At 44.0% G+C, this 24,220-nt stretch overlaps 2 protein-coding genes across 6 annotated transcripts in view; one reads left to right on the top strand and one right to left on the bottom strand.

Moving 5' to 3' along the window:
- ABCA1 (ATP binding cassette subfamily A member 1) overlaps window positions 1-11,314 on the top strand; it is a 146,798-nt gene extending 135,484 nt beyond the window's left edge. For all 4 annotated transcript variants that reach the window (XM_043515354.1, XM_038402133.2, XM_038402132.2 and 1 more), the window contains 5 exons: window positions 3,175-3,309; window positions 4,173-4,276; window positions 4,476-4,568; window positions 4,792-5,035; window positions 6,498-11,314. In XM_043515354.1, the coding sequence (XP_043371289.1) occupies window positions 3,175-3,309; window positions 4,173-4,276; window positions 4,476-4,568; window positions 4,792-5,035; window positions 6,498-6,638 (717 nt within the window). In that variant the 3' untranslated portion in view covers window positions 6,639-11,314. The remainder of the gene's footprint in view (window positions 1-3,174; window positions 3,310-4,172; window positions 4,277-4,475; window positions 4,569-4,791; window positions 5,036-6,497) is intronic.
- NIPSNAP3A (nipsnap homolog 3A) lies at window positions 10,946-23,142 on the bottom strand. 2 transcript variants are annotated; one of them, XM_038402136.2, is made up of 6 exons: window positions 22,849-23,142; window positions 19,615-19,822; window positions 15,145-15,306; window positions 13,179-13,328; window positions 12,024-12,110; window positions 10,946-11,919 (listed from the first exon to the last, which is right to left on the bottom strand). In XM_038402136.2, the coding sequence occupies exons 1-6, from the start codon at window positions 22,906-22,908 to the stop codon at window positions 11,843-11,845; spliced, it is 744 nt and encodes a 247-aa protein (XP_038258064.1). In that variant the 5' UTR covers window positions 22,909-23,142; the 3' UTR covers window positions 10,946-11,842. The 2 variants fall into 2 exon arrangements, with proteins under 2 accessions (XP_038258064.1, XP_043371291.1); XM_043515356.1 differs by lacking the exon at window positions 22,849-23,142 and adding an exon at window positions 21,232-21,270.
- Between the last annotated feature and the right edge of the window lie 1,078 nt (window positions 23,143-24,220).

Genomic DNA, 24,220 nt, shown 5'->3' with positions numbered 1-24,220 from the left:
ATTGGCACCCTGACAGCAGGATTGTCTGGCTATGCAGACTCCCTCCTCAGGCCCTACGTTACTAGCACTCCCAGCTATCTTTGGGACACCAATGACTTCCTGAGGAAACTACAATCCATCGGTGATCTTCCTAAAAACACCATTCTGGCCACTATGGATGTAAAGCCCTCTACACCGACATTCCACACAAAGATGGACTACAAGCCGTCAGGAACGGTACCCCTGATAATGTCACGGCTAACCTGGTGGCTGAACTTTGTGACTTTGTCCTCACCCATAACTATTTCACATTTGGGGACAATGTATACCTTCAAATCAGCAGCACTGCGATGGGTACCTGCATGGTCCCACAGTATGCCAACATTTTTATGGCTGACTTAGAACAACGCTTGCTCAGCTCTCGTCCCCTAATGCCCCTATTCTACTTGCGCTACATTGATGACATCTTCATCATCTGGACCCATGGAAAAGAAGCCCTTGAGGAATTCCACCAGGATTTCAACAATTTCCATCCCACCATCAACCTCAGCCTGGACCAGTCCACACAAGAGATCCACTTCCTGGACACTACGGTGCTAATAAGCGATGGTCACATAAACACCACCCTATATCGGAAACCTACTGACTGCTATTCCTACCTACATGCCTCTAGCTTTCATCCAGATCATACCACACGATCCATTGTCTACAGCCAAGCTCTACGATATAACCGCATTAGCTCCAACCCCTCAGACAGAGACAAACACCTACAAGATCTCTATCATGCATTCCTACAACTACAATACCCACCTGCTGAAGTGAAGAAACAGATTGACAGAGCCAGAAGAGTACCCAGAAGTCACCTACTACAGGACAGGCCCAACAAAGAAAATAACAGAACGCCACTAGCCATCACCTTCAGCCCCCAACTAAAACCTCTCCAACGCATCATCAAGGATCTACAACCCATCCTGAAGGACGACCCATCACTCTCACAGATCTTGGGAGACAGGCCAGTCCTTGCTTACAGACAGCCCCCCAATTTGAAGCAAATACTCACCGGCAACCACATACCACACATCAGAACCACTAACCCAGGAACCTATCCTTGCAACAAAGCCCGTTGCCAACTCTGTCCACATATCTATTCAGGGGACACCCATCATTGGGCCTAATCACATCAGCCACACTATCAGAGGCTCGTTCACCTGCGCATCTACCAATGTGATATATGCCATCATGTGCCAGCAATGCCCCTCTGCCATGTACATTGGCCAAACTGGACAGTCTCTACATAAAAGAATAAATGGACACAAATCAGACGTCAAGAATTATAACATTCAAAAAACCAATTGGAGAACACTTCAATCTCTCTGGTCACTCGATCACAGACCTGAGGGTGGCTATTCTTCAACAAAAAAACTTCAGAAACAGACTCCAACGAGAGACTGCGGAATTGGAATTAATTTGCAAACTGGATACAATTAACTTAGGCTTGAATAGAGACTGGGAATTGATGAGTCATTACACAAAGTAAAACTATTTCCCCATGTTATTTCTCCCCCCACCCCACCCCACCCCACCCCCCACTGTTCCTCAGATGTTCTTGTTAACTGCTGGAATTAGCCTACCTTGCTTGTCACCATGAAAGGTTTTCCTCCCTCCCCCCCCTGCTGCTGGTGATGGCTCATCTTAAGTGATCACTCTCCTTACAGTGTGTATGATAAACCCATTGTTTCATGTTCTCTGTGTGTGTATATCAATCTCCCCTCTGTATTTTCCACCAAATGCATCCGATGAAGTGAGCTGTAGCTCACGAAAGCTTATGCTCAAATAAATTTGTTAGTCTCTAAGGTGCCACAAGTACACCTGAAAGTGAGAACAGGCGTTCGCATGGCACTGTTGTAGCTGGTGTTGCAAGATATGAATCTTTAGCGCATCTGGCACATAAATATGTCCCTTCATGCTTCAGCAACCATTCCAGAGGATATTATTCCATGCTGGTGATGGGTTCTGCTTGATAACAATCCAAAGCACTGCAGACTGACACAGATTCATTTTCATCATCTGAGTCAGATGCCACCAGCAAAAGGCTGATTTTCTTTTTTTGGTGGTTTGAGTTCTGAAGTTTCCGCATCAGAGTGTTGCTCTTTTAAAATTTGTAAAAGCATGCTCCACATCTCGTCCCTCTCAGATTTTGGACAGCACTTCAGATTCGTAAACCTTGAGTCAAGTGCTGTTTTTAGAAATTTTTAGAATTTTTAGAAATCTCACATTGGTACCTTCTTTGCGTTTTGTCAAATCTGCTGTGAAAGTGTTCTTAAAACGAACATGGGCTGGGTCATCATCCGAGACTGCTATAACAACATGAAATATATGCAGAATATGGGTAAAACAGCACCGGAGATATACAATTCTCTCCCAACGAGTACAGTCACAAATTAAATTGATGCATTATTTTTTTAATGAGCATCATCAGCTGGAAGCATGTCCTCTGGAATGGTGGCCAAAGCATGAAGAGGCATACGAATGATCTGGCATGTAAATACCTTGCAACACTGGCTACAAAAGTGCCATGCAAATGCCTGTTCTCACTTTCAGGTGACATTGTAAATAAGAAGCAGGCAGCAGTATCTCCTGTCAATGTAAACAAACTTGTTTGTCTGAGCGATTGGCTGAACAAGAAGTAGGACTGAGGGGACTTGTAGGCTCTAAAGTTTTACACCGTTTTCTTTTCGAGTGCAGTTATGTAACCGAAAAAAAATCTGCATTTGTAAGTTATGCTTTCACGATAAAGAACGTGCACTTCAGTACTTGTATGAGATGAATTGAAAAATACTATTTCTTTTGTTTATTGTTTTTACAGTGCAAATATTTGTAACCAAAAATAAAGCGAGCCATGTGCACTTTGTGTTCTGTGTTGTAACTGAAATCAATACTGAAAATATAGAAAAACATCCAAAAATATTTAATACATTTCAATTGATACTCTATTGTTATAAGTGCAATTAATTGGGATTAATTGTTTTAATAGCAATTGTTTTGAGTTAATCGCATGACTTAACTGCGATTAATTGACAGCCTTAATTTTTATAAATATTTTTCTATTTCCCAAAGACTCTTTACCTTCCAGTGCAGTAGTTCCCCACCCATTGATATCGATTCAGAAGGTCCTGTTGCCCTCTCTTCCTGTAGGTTGGCGAATGGGCAATTCGTAAACTGGGCCTTGTGAAATATGGAGAAAAATATGCTGGGAACTACAGTGGAGGGAACAGACGCAAGCTCTCCACTGCTATTGCCCTGATTGGGAGCCCTCCAGTGGTTTTCCTGGTGAGTTCACGACTGCTCATGTATTAACATTTTTTTCCATTAAAAATAACTAGGTCTCAATGCTGTTCCCATTGAGGTCTGTGACATTTTGCCATTTGGCAATGAAGTATACATTTAAATGCATAACAAGTCATTTGCATGTGCAAAGGCCCAACTTGTATGTGAACATGATGTAGTTACATGTATAAATACAGGGCAAAATATATGGCATGAGCTTCAGACCTCTATTTTTGGAAATTTGTTCCAGAGAGTTGTTTCCAATTACTTTGGCAATGACCATCTAGATTTGGATACTCACTAAGAATTAAGGACAATAGCCTGCCACTGCTCTATACACAAAACTCCCTTAACTTCAAGGGAGTTCTGTGCTTAGAGGGATGATCAGATCCAGCCCTTTATGAGAAAACAGTTTGCAAAAAAAATAGATAAGAAAGCAACGGTTTTATCTTTCCTTTTGTGAATTCTTGAAAGACAGCTACTAAAATCCATAGTATGTGATCAGTGAGAGCTACACATTCTCTTTAAACTAGAGCTCATTAATTTTTTCCAATGTTGAAATTGATGACCAAATTTTGTAATTAGAGAAAAAAATTAACAATCTTCACAAAATCTGTTCCCCAAATATTGACCAACTGATCAAATTTTTACTAAGTTAACATTTCTGGGAAAAAAACATATTTTAAGTTTTGAAAAGAAAGGGGAAAAGTTTCCATGAAACTTTTTCTTCTTTTAAACTTTTCCAGTAAAAATCATTTGGATGGGTGTGGCTTTCACTCTTCACAGTTAAATATTGTCATAGTATATGAAATAGTGTATCAGTAGCATGTTATAGTATAACATGGTTTATTAAATGTAATTTTCAGGATGAGCCAACCACAGGAATGGATCCCAAAGCACGCCGTTTCTTATGGAACTGTGCTTTGAGCATCATCAAGGAGGGGAGATCAGTGGTACTTACGTCTCACAGGCATGTAGTGTTCATTATAGTTGGGTATATACTGCATTGTATTTCTCCAGTCTGATTTCATTGGGGGTAGATTTTGAAATCTAAACATTCAGCTCAGCTGCTTTGTTTCTGTTAACGCAGGTCGGTGCTACGTGGTGGTGGTGAGTTCAGAAAATGCAGCCTTTTTGCAGGGCTAATGTTTTTTCATTTGCCCCCATAGCATGGAAGAATGCGAAGCCCTGTGCACTCGAATGGCAATAATGGTCAATGGGCGGTTCAGGTGTCTTGGCAGTGTCCAGCATCTGAAGAACAGGTGAGCTCTTTCAATTTGCTCAGGCCACAGAATTGTCAGTGGGCCTGCACTTTTAGGGCTGCCCACCCAGTTCATTCTGAACTGCTGGGATATTGACATGAGTGATTTTTCTCCTTCTTCAGTTCTTCTTGCATGGCTTTCTTGTTACTCTTTAAGCTACAAGAAATGACACCTCTTTTTCAAAGAGACTCACCTAAATTCCTCTGTGTGCTGTTGTTTGCAGGTTTGGAGATGGTTATACAATAGTAGTGCGAATAGCAGGGGCAAACCCTAACCTGAAGCCCGTTCAGGAATTCTTTGGGCTTGCCTTTCCTGGCAGCGTCCTGAAGGAGAAGCATCGGAACATGCTTCAGTACCAGCTCCCATCCTCACCATCCTCTCTGGCTAGGATATTTAGCATCCTCTCCCAGAACAAAAAAAGACTCCACATAGAAGACTACTCCGTTTCTCAGACTACACTTGATCAAGTAAGTTTCTAGTGCACTGTGAGTCAAATTCTCCTCTCTTCACATGGCTGGGAAACCCTGAGTAACTTCACGGACATCATTGGCCCTCCAGCGTGTGACTGGGAGCAGAGCTGGGCCATTTGTCTTCTGCTGAGTATTTCCTACATGGAGATTGTAACACATCAATGAATTTCACCTTTGTAGCAAGGCAAATGGGTTACTTATGTGGGGCCTAGTGCATAGGGCACTCAGGAGACCTGGGTTCTAGTCCCAACTCTGCAACTAGCTTGGGAGTCATGTTACTTTTCTGTGCCTCAGTTTCCCCATTTGTAAAATGCGGATAATGCTATTGACCTCCTTTTGTACAGCACTTTTAGATCTATTAATGAAAAGGACTACATAAGAGCTAGGTATTATCTTCATTATCGTAATTGGCTTATCCACTGCATCTTTTTCTCCCTACTCTGAACCAAACATGCAGGCTAAATGTGACGTAAAAGCTAAGAGAAACACATTTGAGGAAGGAAGTATAGTCTTGCAATTGTATGGAACTGGATGTTAGGATACCTGGTTTCTGTTTCCTGTAATACAGATTTCATGTGTGACTATGGATAAAGTCATTAACTCTGTGTGTGTGTGTGTTTTTCTTCATCTGTAAAATGGGGTTCAGAATGCCTGCTTACCTTGCAGTGGTCTTGTGAGGCGAAATTCATGTGTATAAAAGCCTTTGAAATCCTCAGATGAGAGACACCATAGTAGTGCAAGATAATACTTTACAGTGCAAGGTATACAGCACGCAGTAAACACCTATGGTATTTATAAATGCAAGGTACATAACACTGTAAAAATACATGGCACCTTCCAAGAGACTTCAAAAGGCAGGGCCTTTGCTTCAAAGAGTTTATAATCTAGCACTGGCACTATGCAGTACAAAAGTAGGAAAAGGAGTGGCACTACCATTGCTGAAGAGATCTGTGTTGAAAGGGTTTTGAGGAGGATGCTTGGCACAGAGGTCCCCCTCTGGGGATACTGGAAAAGGAGTCTGAAAGCAAGAGTGATCAGAAGCAAAGGGTGATAGAAGGAGGATGCAGAGGAAGGTAGGATGAAATGAGGGTTATGAGCAGGAAGAAATTGATGAATAGGATGTTGAGCTCAATGCAGTGATCAGCGAAGCCAGTGCAATGAAGAGGGGTGCTGTAGCCAGAACAGCTGATAAGGCAGCTGAGGCCTTTGGACAATGCTGCTTACTGTGTGGCAGATTTTTGATTTTTCCACCTGGGCTTTTCTTCTGTAACTCTTATTTTAATTGACAAGAAGTAGGTACTGGACTTAATCCTACTGCCACTGAAGCCAGTGGGAAATTTGTCCTTGATTTCAATAGGGAGCAGGGTTGAATCCATGGTAAACAAACAGTTCATAGAGGAAAATATCCTGCACTAAGCAGAACCAAAGTGACTAAAGACATGACCCTTTTCTCTTGTAGGTGTTTGTAAACTTTGCCAAGGACCAAAGTGATGATGACCACACAAAGGACATGTCATTACACAAAAACCAGACTGTTGTGGACATTACAATCCTTACTTCCTTTCTGCGAGATGAGAAGGTGAAAGAAAGTTGTGTGTGAGCTACCCTAGGCAAGGACATGGTGTTGAGCAGAAGGAGGAGACAGCACACCTTCCTTTGCATGGAATGGGATGTTCCCAAAGGCGAAAGCTAGAGGATACAGAGGGAAAGACGTAAACTGGACACTCTACTGATAACCATTCAATGCAATGCAATTCAATGCAATGAAAACAAAATTCCATTACAGAGGCAGTGCCTCTTGGGAGTCATTGCCTTGTTGTACTGTTCTCAAGTGACTGACTTGAATCTAGTTCATTACAGTATAACTCTGTGAAACTGTAGTATGGAACCCATTGGACACTGTGGGCTTTCAGCCATACTGTATTTTGTTCCTACATCATATACTTTTCCTAGGGTTGCAACAATCCTTCATTGAGGAATCATGGCCAGTGATTATTTATTGATATTTTAAAGGTGTGCACGTTCATGCTCTAACTTTTTTCATATTGGGAGTGGAATTTCCCTGGTGCTACATGCATTGCCGGCAATGAATGCACCGAAACAGTCAGTGCCAACCAGTTACCAAAAGGCACAATGTTGTGGCCTTATTTTGGGGGGGGGGAACCACCTGACTAGCTACTCTGTAAAGATCTTTATAGACTGGTGGAGGTCAATCGGTAATAATCCTAAACCACGAAGCATACTGGATGTAGATGGTATGCAGAGATTTGATAACCTGTCTCATCATCCACTGCAGGGGTGGCAGTGTGCACAACTTTGAACCTTGTAAAAGTATGGGACTGTCCCACTAGCATTAAGACCAATTACCTGCTCCCTAACTAGCCTTTCTGTAGTTAAGTACTTTGCTGCGGCTCTTGAGGTATCACAGTAGTGCCACTTGGAAGGCTGCACAAGGACTGTATAGAGAGCAGTGGATGAGAAGCAAAACTAGTGATCAGACTAGAGCAGCAAACTCAGTGGTTGTATATGCTGCTAATGCCAAGAGTATATTATAAAACACAAGACAGTCATTCTGCTATGTAGTGTCTACTCTTGAATTCCTGTTTGGCAGCAGAAAGGTAACCAGCATCTGAAATTCTCTATTGCTTAGCTCAAATGTGGTGTCATTTCTGGCTTTGTCACTTAAACTGAAAACCTGATGAGATGTAGATTTTTTTTCAATAGTATTATGTCCTTAAAAAGGTAGTATAGTTAGGGTATGGAAATGCTTCTATTTGTTATAGGCCTGTAACAGGATCTGTGCAACTCCCACTGTCCCTGGCTTCAGCTACAAAAATTTGCCTGAAACTCTCCTACAAGGAAATTGAGATACGGTTAGATTAATGTGATGTAGTTTTAGTTATTAGGTGAACCCTAATTGCAGAATATACTTGTTCATGTGGGAAACCACCTCATTCAAGTTCCCCTTAGGAACACCACCACAGTGACAGCAATCAGTCATTTAAATTTCAAAACTTTACAAAAAATGTTTATCATGGTGAGAATTAGTGACACACTCTCTCCTCTGGCTGTGCCTTAGGAGCATATCTGCACTAATGTGTTCCTCAGGTACCTTGGCCGTGCTTCAATACTTAAACATGTGATAAAATACCCCCTTGCTGATGCTGGGTATAACTCTAAGCACATGAGCAGTCCCACTGACTTCAACAGGGCTACTCACGCTTTATGGCCCTTGCTGAACCTGTGCCTCTAAAATGTATTTATTACCTCTTGATGCTCCTCCATCATGACTTGATTTTTTTCAGTAAATGCCCTGAAGTCGTGCACTAATAAATATGGAAAGTGCCATGAACTGAAATTATCACTTTAGCAGCATTAGGCAATGTGATGGTTATTTATATACTTCCGGGCATCTTGGCATTGATAAATTCAGCATTTTATTAAACGAAGCACTGTGCAAAGGGTTACGTCTACCAATACTCACTGTATTCCTGCATTGGAATAAAGCAAACCAATCTACAGCTCAGCTGAAGTGCCTTTTACATTCTGTATTCATAATTTAATCCACAGAATACAGTTGTAGAGGGGAAAGGATAGAAGAAGGGGTTAGTGTACCTCATTTCTTAAAGCACAGTCTGTATTGTACTTACAAGAACTCAGACACTTCCCTACAGTATCCTCAGCAAGTGATTAATATAAATTAACAGTATACATTATATTTTCAAGAGCAGAGCTGTTATAAATATTGGGCCAATCCTGCAGCTGTAACTCATACGATACTAAGGGCTGCAGGATCAGGGCTATGGTATGATTTTCAGAGTCAATGAACACACTGAACATTTAATACCTCTGAAAAACACCACAAGTGGCACTAATTCACAATATCAAAAGAAAGATTACAGCAATAGACTCAATCCTGCAATGCACAGAACTACCAGTCAGTATAATAGGAATGTAGGGTATGCAAGTTTGAGCCCACTGCAATGGGGTTTATTTTAAACGCATACAGACGGTTGCAGTTTTTTGATGGACGATTTCATTTGCAGTGGGTAGACAGTGTTCTCATTTCTTCTAAACCTGCCAAAGAAGAAAGCCTTGAAGATTCCTAATGCACAATCTGGCTTCTACGATAAAAAGAAAGTTACCCTAGATGTTGAAGGTTACAGGAATATTTCACAACTCTTCAGTCCCTGGAGAAATCTCAGACTTCTGTACATTTTTTTAATTTGTATGGAATCCAGCCTGTGCCATACAGTTCTCTCATACTGCTCTCTCACTCACTGAAATGATTTCCAACTACTTTTTTCTGTCCTTGGAGTTGGATGTCAGGCAAAATTATCCTAGTGCCACATGTGTTACAATTATGAACCACTCTGATAATAGAACTGCATTTAGGGCATTTATGTATTTGAAACAATGTTACCACTTACTGTATGCTATTAAATTGTTGCAACCCTTTTTGTAGTATATTTGTATTTCAATAAGGACTATACATGTTATTTTTCCCAAGATAAAGTGCTTCTCCCCTTCCTCATACCCTCCCCACCCCGCACCCAAAAAATACAGTTGGTCCTTCATTCCAAGCACTTTATTCTATCTATAATGGGATCTATTTTTGCACTGGAATATCTATTAACTTTGCAAAATCTAGAGATTTCACAACAAAACTTTTAAGTTAATCTTTCAATGGACATTTTCATTAAAAATAAATATATATATTTGTATTTGCTAATAACTGTTTGTGAAGTATTAGGCATTTTAATTGCCTTGTATTAAGTCAAAAATAAAGCTGTAAAAGCACTGTTCATCTACAAAATTTGCTGTTCTGCATTTACTGTTTAGAGTGGTGCTATTAATCTGTGACAAGCAGGAGGGCCTTGCTTATGTTTGGTTTGTGATGTGAACTTCCACACAAAGTGGAAAATTGTTTTACACCTTTCCCCATGAACTGAATTGTTTTAGTCCTTTAATGCAAACAATATTAATGTAAGTTTTACTTCTGCAGTCCAGAATGGTGGAGGGTAAATCTCAGCGTCATAGAATATCAGGGTTGGAAGGGACCTCAGCAGGTCATCTAGTCCAACCCCCTGTTCCAAAGCAGGACCAATCCCCAATTTTTGCTCCAGATCCCTAAATGGCCCCCTCAAGGATTGAACTCACTACCCTGGGTTTAGCAGGCCAATGCTCAAACCACTGAGCTATCCGTTCCCCTCTGCCACATAACACATGGTTATTAAAACTTAGCCTAGCTTAAGGTCAGAGATATTTAAACTTGATAGTAGCAGCGTAATCAGATCAGATTCAAGTTCAAAGACCTAATCTAGCGCTTTGACTTTTTTTTTTTTTTTTTTTTTTTTTTAAGATAGGAAGAACTGATCTCTAAAGAAGTCAGTCTCCACTGAGTCTGACCTTGGTCCTATCATCCTGAGGATAGTGCACGTGTCCTCTGTAATGCAGTGAGCAGCTAAGGGGGCTATTAGAGTTGGCAACTTCAATCAGAGCCTATCTACACTGCATACACTTGCCCATGGGATGCGACTTAACATTTGTAAAGACAGTATTTTTCCCATTTACATTTGCTTTTATTTTAAAACTAGGCTTTAGTTATAAGTCTTTACACAGAAGTTGAGATATTCAGTGTATGAAGTAATTGAATTAACATCTTGGGGCAATGCTTTGTAAACTAGACCAAGATTTGATTTTTAGTCCCAGACGGATGGGCAACATGACTCCTTCCAGCAAGTTAAGGGGCAAGATTACTGGCTCTAAAGGAACTATTATCTAGGCTGGTGGAACCAACCTGTAGAACCTTCAGAATGCTGCATTTATAGAAGTATTATAGCCTCTTGGTTGAAAGAACAGGAAGAGTTTTAGGTATGTAATATAGCTATATAGAAGATGCAAAACAATAATCAATGCTTTTATTAGGCTTTAAGCTTTACAGTCTGGCAAAGCTTTCTTCAAAAGTATAGGCATATGTACTTTAGTGGACAGTTAATCTGATACACAATCCACAAAGAAACTCTCAGAATTAATCAGTTCATTCATAATCCATTTCTGCAAAATAAACAAATATTTGCATGGAGATGTGCATGTAACTTACTGTTCAGTCATAATTGAATAAAGGGGTGTGGACACACAATAGAAAGAATTTAAGTAAATTGCAATATAGTAGTTCAAGTAAAAAAGGTACTCCTGATACTTAAGCTAAGTTCCCTATATCACCACTTAAACAATTTTACTGCAACATTTCTCATACCTAATTCCAACCTCATTGCAACCTTATTAAAAATAATAAATAAAAGCAGACACGCAGAGATGTATGGTCAGCATGCAAAACCTAGGTTAGAATTCCTGCTTCTTAGGGCAACAAGTAGTAACTGGGAAGACGTGACCTTTTCAGGAGGTAGCAAAGTATATTATATAGATAACAGCTCTCTAATCACCCTTGCACTGGGCACAGCTGTGAGCTTTGGCAAGGGCCTTTTACCTTTTTGTACCAGTTATAGAATACTTCTGTATGGATGCATCTTCAAGGGGCGATAAGATGAGAAATTCATGGCTAATATGAAGCGTTTGCAGAGTTCATGGCATGGTGGACAGGCCTTGAATTCTTATTGTGGCATAGAGTGCAGAGGACTACGGCTAAGATTAAGCATGTGGATTCAGGTTTTATCCACATACTATAAACTGAAGAATATTTGGCTAGATTATATTGGTATTGAGAGAAACGCATATGACAGTTCAGGATAAAAATGCTGTATGAAAGTTGTGTTGTCTGCCATTACGTCAGTTGGTAGAAAACTATTTCAATGGTGAACAAGGCATAGGAATCAGGAGCATATTTTGCTGGGACTCCAGGAATCTAACACTCTCCCGCACTGAAATTAAATACACAGAATTAGGTAAAAAGACAGCATTCTTAAATGAATTGTATTCTGAGTTTTCAGTACACATGCTGAAAAGACAGAGCCTCCTTGCTTACCAGCTGCTACCACCCTAGCGTCCTCATGGGCATAATGCCTCCCTGCTGCACGATTGTCAGGGTTCTCATTCCACCAGAGCACATGAACTGTGAAAACAAGAGCAAAACAAATCGAAGAGTGAGATCATAGCTAAATTACAGTATGAAATATCCTACAGGTCCTTTGCTCTGTTCTGAAATCCTCCACCCAGAAGCAGTAATTCATCAAACAACTACATTCCAAGACATTCCTTCTGCAGAGCTTTCCTTACACTGATTTTTAACACTGCATTTTCTAACCCTTTTAAGCCACAGCTCTAGTTTCAGCAAACTGTCTTTAGACCCCATGTCAAGCTGAATTCAGGGAGACAGTGAACATGATTCCAGGGAAAAAGAAATACTGGCTCTGACTAGGTAGACAGTTGTGTATGTCCATATGCAGCATTCATGATACTAGTGGGGCTATCTTGGTGCATGTATGTCCTTCCATGCACTTACAGTGATATCAGAACTAGTGCCAAGATGCTGCTCCTTTTCCCCGGCAAGAGGGAGTAATTTGGCCATATTTGAGAGGGGGAAGTGATCCATAAGCAAGCATGAGCCAGACTTATTTATAAATTTAAATCCTTTCAATGATTTCAGGGCTTGCTTATCAGCATGATATGTATATATGGAGTTTCAATTCCCCACAGGGCTAGTGCTGGCACTGGTTTCTAGCAGGCTTACAGTGAGAGGGATAGCTCAGTGGTTTGCGCATTGGCCTGCTAAACCCAGAGTTGTGAGTTCAATCCTTGAGGGGGCAAAAATCTGTTGGATGATTTAATTGGGGATTGGTCCTGCTTTGAGCAGGAAGTTGGACTAGATGACCTCCTGAGGTCCCTTTCAACCCTGATATTCTATGATTCTATGAGACAAGCACCCCATCATCATAATACCAGTGCTCGGTACTAGTATCATGGATGCAGACTCTGGGCAAGTAAAGTTATGGTGACAGAAATGATAAGACATCACAGTTTTTGATTAGCTAAAGCCATACAAGAGGCCCAGGATCCAAAATGCAGCCTCCAAAGTTGTAGTTACATTAATCAGGAATCTGAACACTCTCATGAGTATTGCTGATTTGCACCTTTGCCCCTCTGTGCCCATGACTGTACTGGAAACTGACTAGTATTGTACCTCTGTTAAGTAATCCATATTCTGTGTGGAAAACACCAATCAGCTTTGTGTAGCCTGTATTGAGATGAGCATTGATTGCAGCTCTGAACGCTTGGCCCCACAGAGCCGGCCCACCAGGCTTCATCTGAAAAGTAACCATCTCATACACCCCTGATGGAAAAAGAATACAGCAGTACAAACCACAAAATGTCAAATTAACCATCTGATTCTCTAAAAGGTATAAAAAATTTTACAAGCCATCCTCACATTTATTGTGATTCAGTTAAAGCAGTAATTTTCAACTCTTTGGGGTTAGTAGACCAAAACATTGCTCCAAATGGTCCCAAGATCCATCATGTCACACAGGAATACGGGTCACAGAAAAGAAAACAATGAAAAGTTAACTGAACAACCCTGCACAGGTGGAGCCATTTCAAAGATAAAGAGAAGTGAAGTAATTTCAAGTGAACACCAGTCTCTTTTCTCCAGGATCTACGAATGCAATCTATTAATGCAGCATTCAGATAGCTAGAGACAACAAAATCTCTTGAGTCTACAGAAAGATGAACAATGTGAACTAGCCCAGATCCTACTACCCTTTCTGAAACTGACAACGTCCTTTGTGGTCAATGTTATTTATGACACCACTATATGAATCTTGGCAGCATCCATCGCAGCAAGAGGTGTCCTGAGGCCGAAGCAGCAATCACTGACCAGACACCTGGGACAAACGTATCAGCTCTATCCTTCAAGGGTCTTCCCTGTTTGAGGAGGAACTACAGAAACAGCAAAGTTTACAGATTAGACTCCAGGCTTGCTGCAAGACATGCTACCTTTAACATTGACATTCCAGGGATTAATCTGTACTGACACCAATGTAAATGTGATCTCAAACAAAAACTCTAATATAAATCAAGATAATTGCCACCAGGCAATATATCTTCCAATTTAATCCTCCAACACTGAACAGCATATACATTTTAGCTCCATTCTACACATAAGTGGAAGGCAACAAATTGACATTTTTGAATAATCTGTTACCTGCTTACTTTTAACAGGAAGTTAGTCAGGGTTTATCTACCTGTTAACTAAACCTAAGTAAAAGGCCCAGAATCCAAAACTCACTAATGTAGAACAAAGGTTCTTTCTTATATATACACACACAAATACCACAGATTAAATCTCCACTATTTCCAAATAGTTTAGAAAATTCCATGTAATAAACAATATGAGGTTTGGATGGCTTGATAAATAGATGGATGAACAGTTAAAATTGGCAACACTATTACTGAAGGATTAGAGAAGATGTAGATAGATAGGAAAATATTTGTGGCCAACATGCTTTAAAAAAAAAAAAACAATGAAGTCTACATGAATGATGCATATTTACCTCATAGAAGGTAGGTTTTTAAAATCACGATTGTGACAAAACAAGAAAAAAAAAATAGTTCCTAAACTGAGAGAAAAGTGAATGGATTTGTGAAAAATCTGAGTGTCATCTGCTAAACTGACCTCGTGGGTGCAATCACACTAAAAATTGCAGCAATCTTATTTTCTTTTATACTGTAAAACATGAATTCTGTAGGTGAGAAGGGATACTGCATTGTCTTTTAATATCTCTAGAAAATGCATTCCCATACATTGAGCAAAGAAGCAAGTTAAGAGAAAAATATTCAGAACATTGCTGTAGGGGGAACAGATTGTTCATTTTAGCTGTTCATCCATCCAATTTTCCAATTCATCCCAACCATACTGCACAGGGCTTTAGCCACCAACTCATGAAAGTACAAGTTCTCACACACACACACACACACACACACACAGATGTGTATGCTGTGCCCTACCCTAACTTACATATTCCTGTAAAAGAAAGTCACTGTTGAACTTTTCCCTAACCTTTTACACATTTGGTTAAAACATTAAGCTATTTCTTATTATTGAATCCACATTGATAGCTTTAATCAATACAAAGACAGATAAAGCTCACCCCCTTCCTTTGAAGGCTTCCCAATCTCACACCAAGGTACCAGGTAAACGATTTCATTGTTTTGTTTATTCAAGAAGGGCAGAACTGGAGAGATGAATTTTCCTTGCCATTCTTTATCATTGGCTACTGCTTTCCGGACTTCTGCTCTATGGGCAAAGTTATCTACAAGAAAGTGAAAGACATTAAAATTTTATATTCAGTTCTGTCAGACTGGATTCAATTAAAATAAATGTATTATGAGGAGACAAACTATTCATAGAATCACAGAATATTAGAGCTGGAAGATACGCAGGTCATCTAGTCCAACCCCCTGCTCAAAGCAGGACCAACCCCAACTAAATCATCCCAGCCACGGCTTTGTCAAGCCGAGCCTTAAAAACCTCTAAGGATGGAGATTTCACCACCTCCCTACGTAACCCATTCCAGTGCTTCACCACCCTCGTAGTGAAATAGTTTTTTCCTAATATCCAGCCTAGACCTTCCCCACTGCAACTTAAGACCATTGTTCCTTGTTCTGTCACCTGCCACCATGGAGAACAGCCGAGCTCCATCCTCTTTGGAACCCCCCATTCAGGTAGTTGAAGGCTGCTATCAAATCCCCCCTCACTCTTCTCTTCTGCAACCTAAATAAGCCCGGTTCCCTCAGCCTCTCCTCAGAAGTCATGTGCCCCAGCCCCATAATCATTTTCATTGCCCTCCACTGGACTCTCTCCAATTTGTCCACATTCTTTCTGTAGTGGGGGGCCCAAAACTGGATGCAATATTCCAAATGTGGCCTCACCAATGCTGAATAGAGGAGAATTATCACTTCCCTCGATCAGCTTGCAATGCTCCTATTAATGCAGCCCAATATGCTGTAAGCCTTCTTGGTAACAAGGGCACACTGTTGACTCATATCCAGCTTCTCATCCTCTGTAATCCCCAGGTCCTTTTCTGCTGAACTGTTGCTTAGCCAGTTATTTCCTAGCCTGTAGCAGTGCACGGGATTCTTCTGTCCTAAGTACAGGATGCTGCACTTGTCCTTGTTGAACCTCATCAGATTTCTTTTGGCCCCATCCTCCAATTTGCCTCGGTCACTCTGGACCCTATCCCTACCCTCCAGAGTATCTACCTCTCCCCATAGCTTAATGTTATCTGCGAACATTCAAAAGTTAAATTCTCAGTCGGGGTAATTTTTTTAAAATGACAACATAAGAACAGTTTAATTTTCTTCAGGAATATTCTCTTTTGCCCTCAGAGTTAATCTAACAATTTTCAGAACAAACCAATTTTCCAAGCAAAATTCCCATCAATATTAAAAAAAGAGTTTTTTAACGAAAGCTGGTGGCCACAGTATCTCAGTATCAAGAAGGCACTAAGTCTTTCATGAATACATTTTCTATACCTACTAGATATTTGGCTATTGGTACAAAATAAAAAGGGACAGGGAAATGGAAATAAGAAAATAATTAGTGGCTTAGCCTTTTCCTTAATCAGATTTGCTTTAGGCTTCTCATTTTAGGTTGAGAGTTTTTGCTCATATGAGAATATTTTTTATTAATTCTCCCTTATGTAACATTAAGTATGCTTTGTTTGGCTATATGAAACATTATTAAAGCTTAAATCTTTCAGACAGCTTTTCAAACAAAGGAAAAGCACAGAATTTCTTGATTAAATTTGCCATTTTTAAGGGCTCAGTAACAATCCTAAATCCTGCTTGTTACCTTAACCCTTAACGTTAACTACGGTTTTTGAAAGTACACAGACACGCACACAGAATTTTCAATAATTTAAGAAAAGAAAGCCACACAAATAATGAGAATAATGAGAAATACCAGTATCTTGATATAAATACAGGGAATAACTAAGCAAATTAATTTTAATTAACAAAAAAGATGTAAAAAAAAAAAGCTAGCTGAGTGCATCAGAAAAAGACAGAGAATGATGTATAGCCACACTGGAGCATGGTTAGAGAACAAATAAAGCAAGTAAAACAAAAACAAAACAAAAAACACATAAGTTCCATCCCAATTTTCCCTAATAAAATTAATTAGTTTCTCAGTGGTTTACCCTTCAAAAATGAATTTAAGTAATTAACCAAGTAAAAAGAGAAGCAACTGAACAGACAAGAAATGTGGAGAAATTAAAAAAGATTCGAATTGTGTGTTAATCATTGCTAAATCTGAATTCAAAATATTTTGCTCTACAGATGCTAGATCAATTATTAGGTAAAGGATATTCTAGACAATTGCTCAGACCACAGGAGGCTCTATCAATGTAAAGAGGGGATCTGGGGAAAACTAAAAAAAAGATACTAATGCCATAGAGTAGAAAGAAATCCTAATCTACTATACAATACCTGAAGTCTTAACCCCTGCACCTGCACAAAACTGCAATGACTTCACTGCTGCTATGTGTGGGTGCAAGGGTCCATCCACACAGTTCTCTTTGCAGGATTTGAGCTTTATTTGATCCTGGAATATCCTCCAGTACGACAGTGACTCCAAGCACACAAGAAAACTGATTAAACACTATCTGAGCGAGAAAGGTGAGAGGGGAATCTAAAATATTGGACTGGCCACCTCAGAACTATACATATGCACACTTTAACCTGAAGGACCCAATCCTGCTTCTCATTGACTTCAATAGTGCAGAATCAGGCCCTAAATTTGAATGTGTACTGCAATTAAGAGTCTCAATTGCAATTCCTCCATTAAATATTTTAGAGTCCTGTAAGACTGTCTAGCATAGAGATAAAAAAATGCTTCACCTTAATTCTGCAAGCACAATAGAACCTCAGAATTATGAGCACCAGAGTTATGAATTGACCTGCCAACCACACACCTCATTTGGAACCGGAAGTACGCAATCTCTGGATGAGGGGAAAGCAGTGGACATGTTATTCCTTGACTTTAGCAAAGGTTTTGATACGGTCTCTCACAGTATTCTTGCCAGCAAGTTAAAGAAGTATGGGCTGGATGAATGGACTATAAGGTGGATAGAAAGCTGGCTAGATCATCTGGCTCAACGGCTAGTGATCAATGGCGCCATGTCTAGTTGGCAGCCGGTATCAAGTGGAGTGCCCCCAGGGTCGGTCCTGGGGCCGGTTTTGTTCAATATCTTCATTAGTGATCTGGAGGATGGCTTGGATTGCACCCTCAGCAAATTTGCAGATGACACTACACTGGGAGGAGTGCTAGATACACTGGAGGATAGGGATAGGGTCCAGAGTAACCTAGACAAATTAGAGGATTGGGCCAAAAGAAATCTGATGAGGTTCAACAAGGACAAGTGCAGAGTCCTGCACTTAGGACAGAAGAATCCCATGCTCTGCTACAGATTAGGGACCGAGTGGCTACAGTTAGGGGTTACAGTGGACATGAAGCTGGATATGAATCAACAGTGTGCCCTTGTTGCCAAGAAGGCTAATAGCATTTTGGGCTATATAAGTAGGAGCACTGCCAGCAGATCGAGGGACGTGATCATTCCCCTCTATTCGGCATTGGTGAGACCTCATCTGGAGTACTGTATCCAGTTTTGGGCCCCACATTACAAGAAGGATGTGGAAAAATTGGAAAGAGTCGAGCGGAGGGCAACAAAAATGATTAGAGGGCTGGAGCACATGACTTATGAGGAGCAGCTGAGGGAAATGGGGTTATTTAGTCTGCAGAAGAAAAGAATGAGGGGGGATCTGATGGCTGCTTTCAACTACCTGAAAGGGGGTTCCAAAAAGGATGGATCTAGACTGTTCTCAGTGGTAGCAGATGACAGAACAAGGAATAATGGTCTCAAGCTGCAGTGGGGGAGGTTTAGGTTGGATATTAGGAAAAACTTTTTCACTAGGAGGGTGGTGAAGCACTGGAATGGGTTACGTAGGGAGGAAGCGGAATCTCCTTCCTTAGAGGTTTTTAAGGCTCGGCTTGACAAAGTCCTGGCTAGGATGATTTATTTGGGATTGGTCCTGCTTTGAGCAGGGGGTTGGACTAGGTAACCTCCTGAGGTCCCTTCCAACCCTGATAGTCTATGAATCAAGCAGCGGCAGAGACACACAAAAAAAAAAAGGGGGGGGGGCAAATACAGTACAGTACTGTGTTAAATGTAATCTACTAAAAAAATAAAGTGAAAGTTTAAAAAAGTTTGACAAGGTAAGGAAACTGTTTCTGTGCTTGTTTCATTTAAATTAACATGGTTTAAACCAGCATTTTTCTTCTGCACAGTAAAGTTTCAAAGCTGTATTAAGTCAATGTTCAGTTGCAAACTTCTGAAAGAACAACCATAATGTTTTGTTCAGAGTTACGAACATTTCAGAGTTACAAACAACCTCCATTTGAGGTGTTCGAAACTCTGACGCTCTACTGTATTTGTTTTCAGTTTGTCAGTATAGGAGCTATTCTTTAATCATTCATTTATAAGAGCCCAAGAGAAACACCTTGTTTCATCTGTCTAATGCACATGACACACAAGAGCAATATGAAATGATGCTGCGCATACCAAACTTCCAAATATGGATGGCCTTATTCATGCCCCCAAACTCCGCAGTCCAGATTCCAACCATCTCTGAATGAGCTGTGCGAAGGTGGATGTGTTTATTGACCATTTCCACAAACTCCTTCATCTTTGATGGCTTAACATCATAGGTACGAATTTCATAAAATGTGCCATCATTTTGCCTGGGCCCTGTAGCCAAAGATGCACGGACCTGAATAGAGAATGTTAAAAAAATAACTAAAGTTACTACTGGAGACGTAAAACAATCTGCCAGTTCATTCTAGATTTCAGCGCATCTCACTTCTAGATAGAAGCTGGTAGCAATGCCTATAATTTAGCCTGCTTAATACTTTCCACCGTAAAGGATTCCTGCCACTTTTTGAGCCGCTCTCTCACCTCCATTGTTTGCAGTAGGCCTTTAATACTTGGCAAGGGATAGCCCTCGGGCCATTGAGGTACCTTTTCTTTGTCCAATGAAATTCTGATCAGTTTTTGCTGAGATATTAACAGTTAAAAATCGGCAGTTCCCTTCTCTCATTTCCTCTCCTCAGGAAGGTTTTGGCGGGATATCAAAATAATGACTAAACAGGAGCATTCTGAGGCCAAGCTGATGTTGCTACCACAGCAAGAGCAGAACCAACACATAATGTACTGGGAACATCTGAGAGATGCCACAGCAGCTCCCGCAGACCCAGCCCATAGCCGCAGTCACCTCTCTACTCCTAACATAATAATAGTCATACTGGGTCAGACCAATTGTCCATTTAGCCCAGTATCCTGTCGTCCGATTGTGGTCAGTGCCCGATGCTTCAGAGGGAATGAACAGAACAGGGCAATTATCGAGTGATCCCCTATCGTCTAGTCTCAGCTTCTGGCGGTCAAAGGTTAAGGGACACCCAGAGCATTGGGTTGAGCCCCTGAGCATCTTGGCATTAACTTACCTTTTTCAAACCCAGTTATTGTTTTAGCCTTCACAACATCCTCTGGTAACAAGTTCCACAGGTTGACAATGTGCTGTGTGATGAAGAACTTTCTTAAATACACCGTTCTATGGGAACCCATGCTACACAAATACCTTAAAGTGCATTACATATGGTATAGATAGCCATTTAAATAAATTTGGGGGTATCCTAACTTTAGCCTTGATGGAGATATCCCTGGATTCCTTTCAGGTTCATTGTTTCTTAACACAAGGTTATCACAAAAATTTTAAACCTGCACGTATTTTGAGTAACCACAATTGTGCAACGTGTTATCATTTACCCACTCAATGTCAAGCTTCAAAAGGACAAAAAAGATTCAAGAGAACCATAGAGGCAAATGGTGAATCAGCGTCAAGGTCCCAGTTTTTGCACTTTGTATCCTTCATGAGTGCCAACAGCACACGTTCAGAGATTGTTCTGACATGCATTTCAAGCACTAAAGTCTGTATAATTGACTGGTTCCATAAGACACAGTCACTGTTGCTTCATCTTTCCCCTTTCCACAAGAAGCTGCCCCAGGTCCCTGGAGGACTCCAAGGGCTCAGCTACATAACAAAATGTGGTTGTTTGAGAACAATTGTGAGCAGTCAGGTAGATGACATTATGCTGACCATAGTTTATTGTGGCTTATACTTACCTCCAAGTCATGGCTATATTGCATCATCCAACTCAAATGTTCCAAATCATGTTTACGCACCATTATATTTTGCAATGTAGACAAGGCCTAAAAAGCACTAGTAAATGCAGCACCAACCTGGAGCAACTTCTCTGTGCAGAGGGCAGTTGTTCAGAATTTCCAATTTAAGAACAATGTCTTTAGAGGCAGTCACTGCATTGCTACAATGTCATGTTACAGTATCATGTTGCAATGATGTATCATTCCCAATAATATTGTGAACACCCTGAATATCAAAAGCCAGAGCCTGGTCTGTGCAAGTCAGAATGAGAGGGAACCTTGGGATACTGACATTTCAAGAAGTGAAAGCTTGCCACTGTGTTACCAGGCTGTACGAGCCAAGGAGAAGCTGAAGTTATCTTCAATGTGAAGGTGTAAAACCCACAACGTGGCTGTCATTGCCACTCTTGGAGTTTGAATGTGTGCTTGCTTTAGAACAGAGAGATATTTTTCTCTTTGAGAGAGAGAGAGAGAGAGAGACTGACCAAGTTTCTATTCATGCACTTCACTGGAGTGAAACAGTGAAAATGCACCCACCACAGGTAAGTTACTGCAGGGAGTGAGAACAGAAACAGGGTAACCCTTGCTGTATGTTCACAGACAAGTAAGAGGGGCTGAGCAGCACTCACACAGGGTTGGTTTCATGAGTCACTAAGGATCAGGACAGTGACTCCTCCTTACTGCCTACACTGCACAGCAGCCACATGGTCTCCAGCCACCTACAAGGGCAGCACAGACTCAACTCCCCGCTCCCTCTTTCTCCCCCCTTCATGCCCCCCTAGGTTCCCTCCCCTCTCTTGCCCATGCCCCCATAATGCCATGCCACCGCCACCACCCCTCTCCATGCCTCTATACAGCCTCACCCCCGATGCCCCCAGCCACTTCCCCTATAGTGCCATGTCCCTCCTGCACCCAGCTCCATGCCCCTTTACAGCCCCAGCCGCCCCTCCCCCACCCAGCTCCATGCCCCTTTACTGCCCCAGCCGCCCCTCCCCCACCCAGCTCCATGCCCCTTTACAGCCCCAGCCGCCCCTCCCCCACCCAGCTCCATGCCCCTTTACAGCCCCAGCCGCCCCTCCCCCACCCAGCTCCATGCCCCTTTACTGCCCCAGCCGCCCCTCCCCCACCCAGCTCCATGCCCCTTTACTGCCCCAGCCGCCCCTCCCCCACCCAGCTCCATGCCCCTTTACTGCCCCAGCCGCCCCTCCCCCACCCAGCTCCATGCCCCTTTACTGCCCCAGCCGCCCCTCCCCCACCCAGCTCCATGCCCCTTTACAGCCCCAGCCGCCCCTCCCCCACCCAGCTCCATGCCCCTTTACTGCCCCAGCCGCCCCTCCCCCACCCAGCTCCATGCCCCTTTACTGCCCCAGCCGCCCCTCCCCCACCCAGCTCCATGCCCCTTTACTGCCCCAGCCGCCCCTCCCCAGACTGCCCTACTCTTCTCCATGCCCCCACCCTCAGGCTGAGACACCTCTACCCCTCCCCCCATCCAACCGCCCCCCTCGCGCCCTCTCACGCCACGCCCCCTCCCTTCGCCCTCCTCCGCCCCTCGCGAGGGTGGCCCCGCCCGGCCGTTACCTGGGGGCAGGCCCGGGCCCCGCGCGCGCCCCGCAGGAGCAGGGCTCGGAGGCCCAGCATGGCGGCGGGCCGGACGCCTGTGCGCGCGGACAAAGGCGCTGGGGTCGCTCCCCGCGGAGCGCGAGCGCAATGGGAGTCGGCAGGTGCCCCGGCTCGCGATCAACAGCCCCGCCCCCTCTCGCTCGGCCCCTCCCGCCGCACGAGGCTCCCAGCACGTTACGGCGGCTACGGAAAGGGAAGAAGGATAAAAAGCTCAGCGCGAAAAAGGCCCTCGGCGGCGGCAGGGCCTGATCCAGGAGGAATGGCCGATATCACAGCTGCGGGGGGCTCTGTGCGCATGCGCTGCACGCCGCCTATCTCGCTCCGGGGGGCATCGCCCTTACAACGGCCCCTGGCGGCAGCTGCTGGCACGCGACGCCCCGTCCTAGTGCGGCGCTCGCGGCTCCGTGCCCCGCCCTGCGGAGTGGGGGCCCCCTTGCACCCCCACATTCCCCCTAGAGACCTTCTCCGCTGACACGCCCCGCCCCCTGCGCCCCATCCTGCCCGCCTCCCCCCTGCACCCCCCCGCTCCCTGAGCCTGCCCGCCGCCCCCTTGCACCCCCCCGCACCCCCCCGCTCCCTGAGCCTGCCCGCCGCACCCCCCCGCCCCCCCGCTCCCTGAGCCTGCGCGCCTCCCCCTGCACCCCCCCGCACCCCCGCCCCCTGCGCCCCATCCTGCCCGCCGCCCCCCTGCACCCCCCCGCACCCCCGTTCCCTGAGCCTGCCCGCCTCCCCCTGCACCCCCCCGCACCCCCCCGCTCCCTGAGCCTGCCCGCCGCCCCCTGCACCCCCCCGCACCCCCCGCTCCCTGAGCCTGCCCGCCTCCCCCCTGCACCCCCCCGCACCCCCGCCCCCTGCGCCCCATCCTGCCCGCCGCCCCCCTGCACCCCCCCGCCCCCCCCCCGCCCCCTGAGCCTGCCCGCCGCCCCCCCGCACCCCCCCGCTCCCTGAGCCTGCCCGCCTCCCCCCTGCACCCCCCCGCACCCCCGCCCCCTGCGCCCCATCCTGCCCGCCACCCCCCTGCACCCCCCCGCACCCCCGTTCCCTGAGCCTGCCCGCCGCCCCCTTGCACCCCCCGCACCCCCCCGCTCCCTGAGCCTGCCCGCCTCCCCCCTGCACCCCCCCGCCCCCCCCGCTCCCTGAGCCTGCCCGCCGCCCCCCCGCCCCCCCCGCCCCCTTGCTCCCTGAGCCTGCCCGCCGCCCCCCAGGACCCCCCCCCCGCTCCCTGAGCCTGCCCGCCGCCCCCTGGACCCCCACCGTCCCCCCCGCTCCCTGAGCCTGCCCGCCGCCCCCTGGACCCCCCCGCTCCCTGAGCCCCCAGTACAGCCTGCCC

Source organism: Dermochelys coriacea, chromosome 5, assembly GCF_009764565.3.
Source record: "Dermochelys coriacea isolate rDerCor1 chromosome 5, rDerCor1.pri.v4, whole genome shotgun sequence".
Classification (NCBI taxonomy): Eukaryota; Metazoa; Chordata; order Testudines; family Dermochelyidae; genus Dermochelys; species Dermochelys coriacea.
The sequence above is the reverse complement of the archived record's forward strand: the minus strand, read 5'-3'. Positions and strand labels throughout refer to the sequence as shown.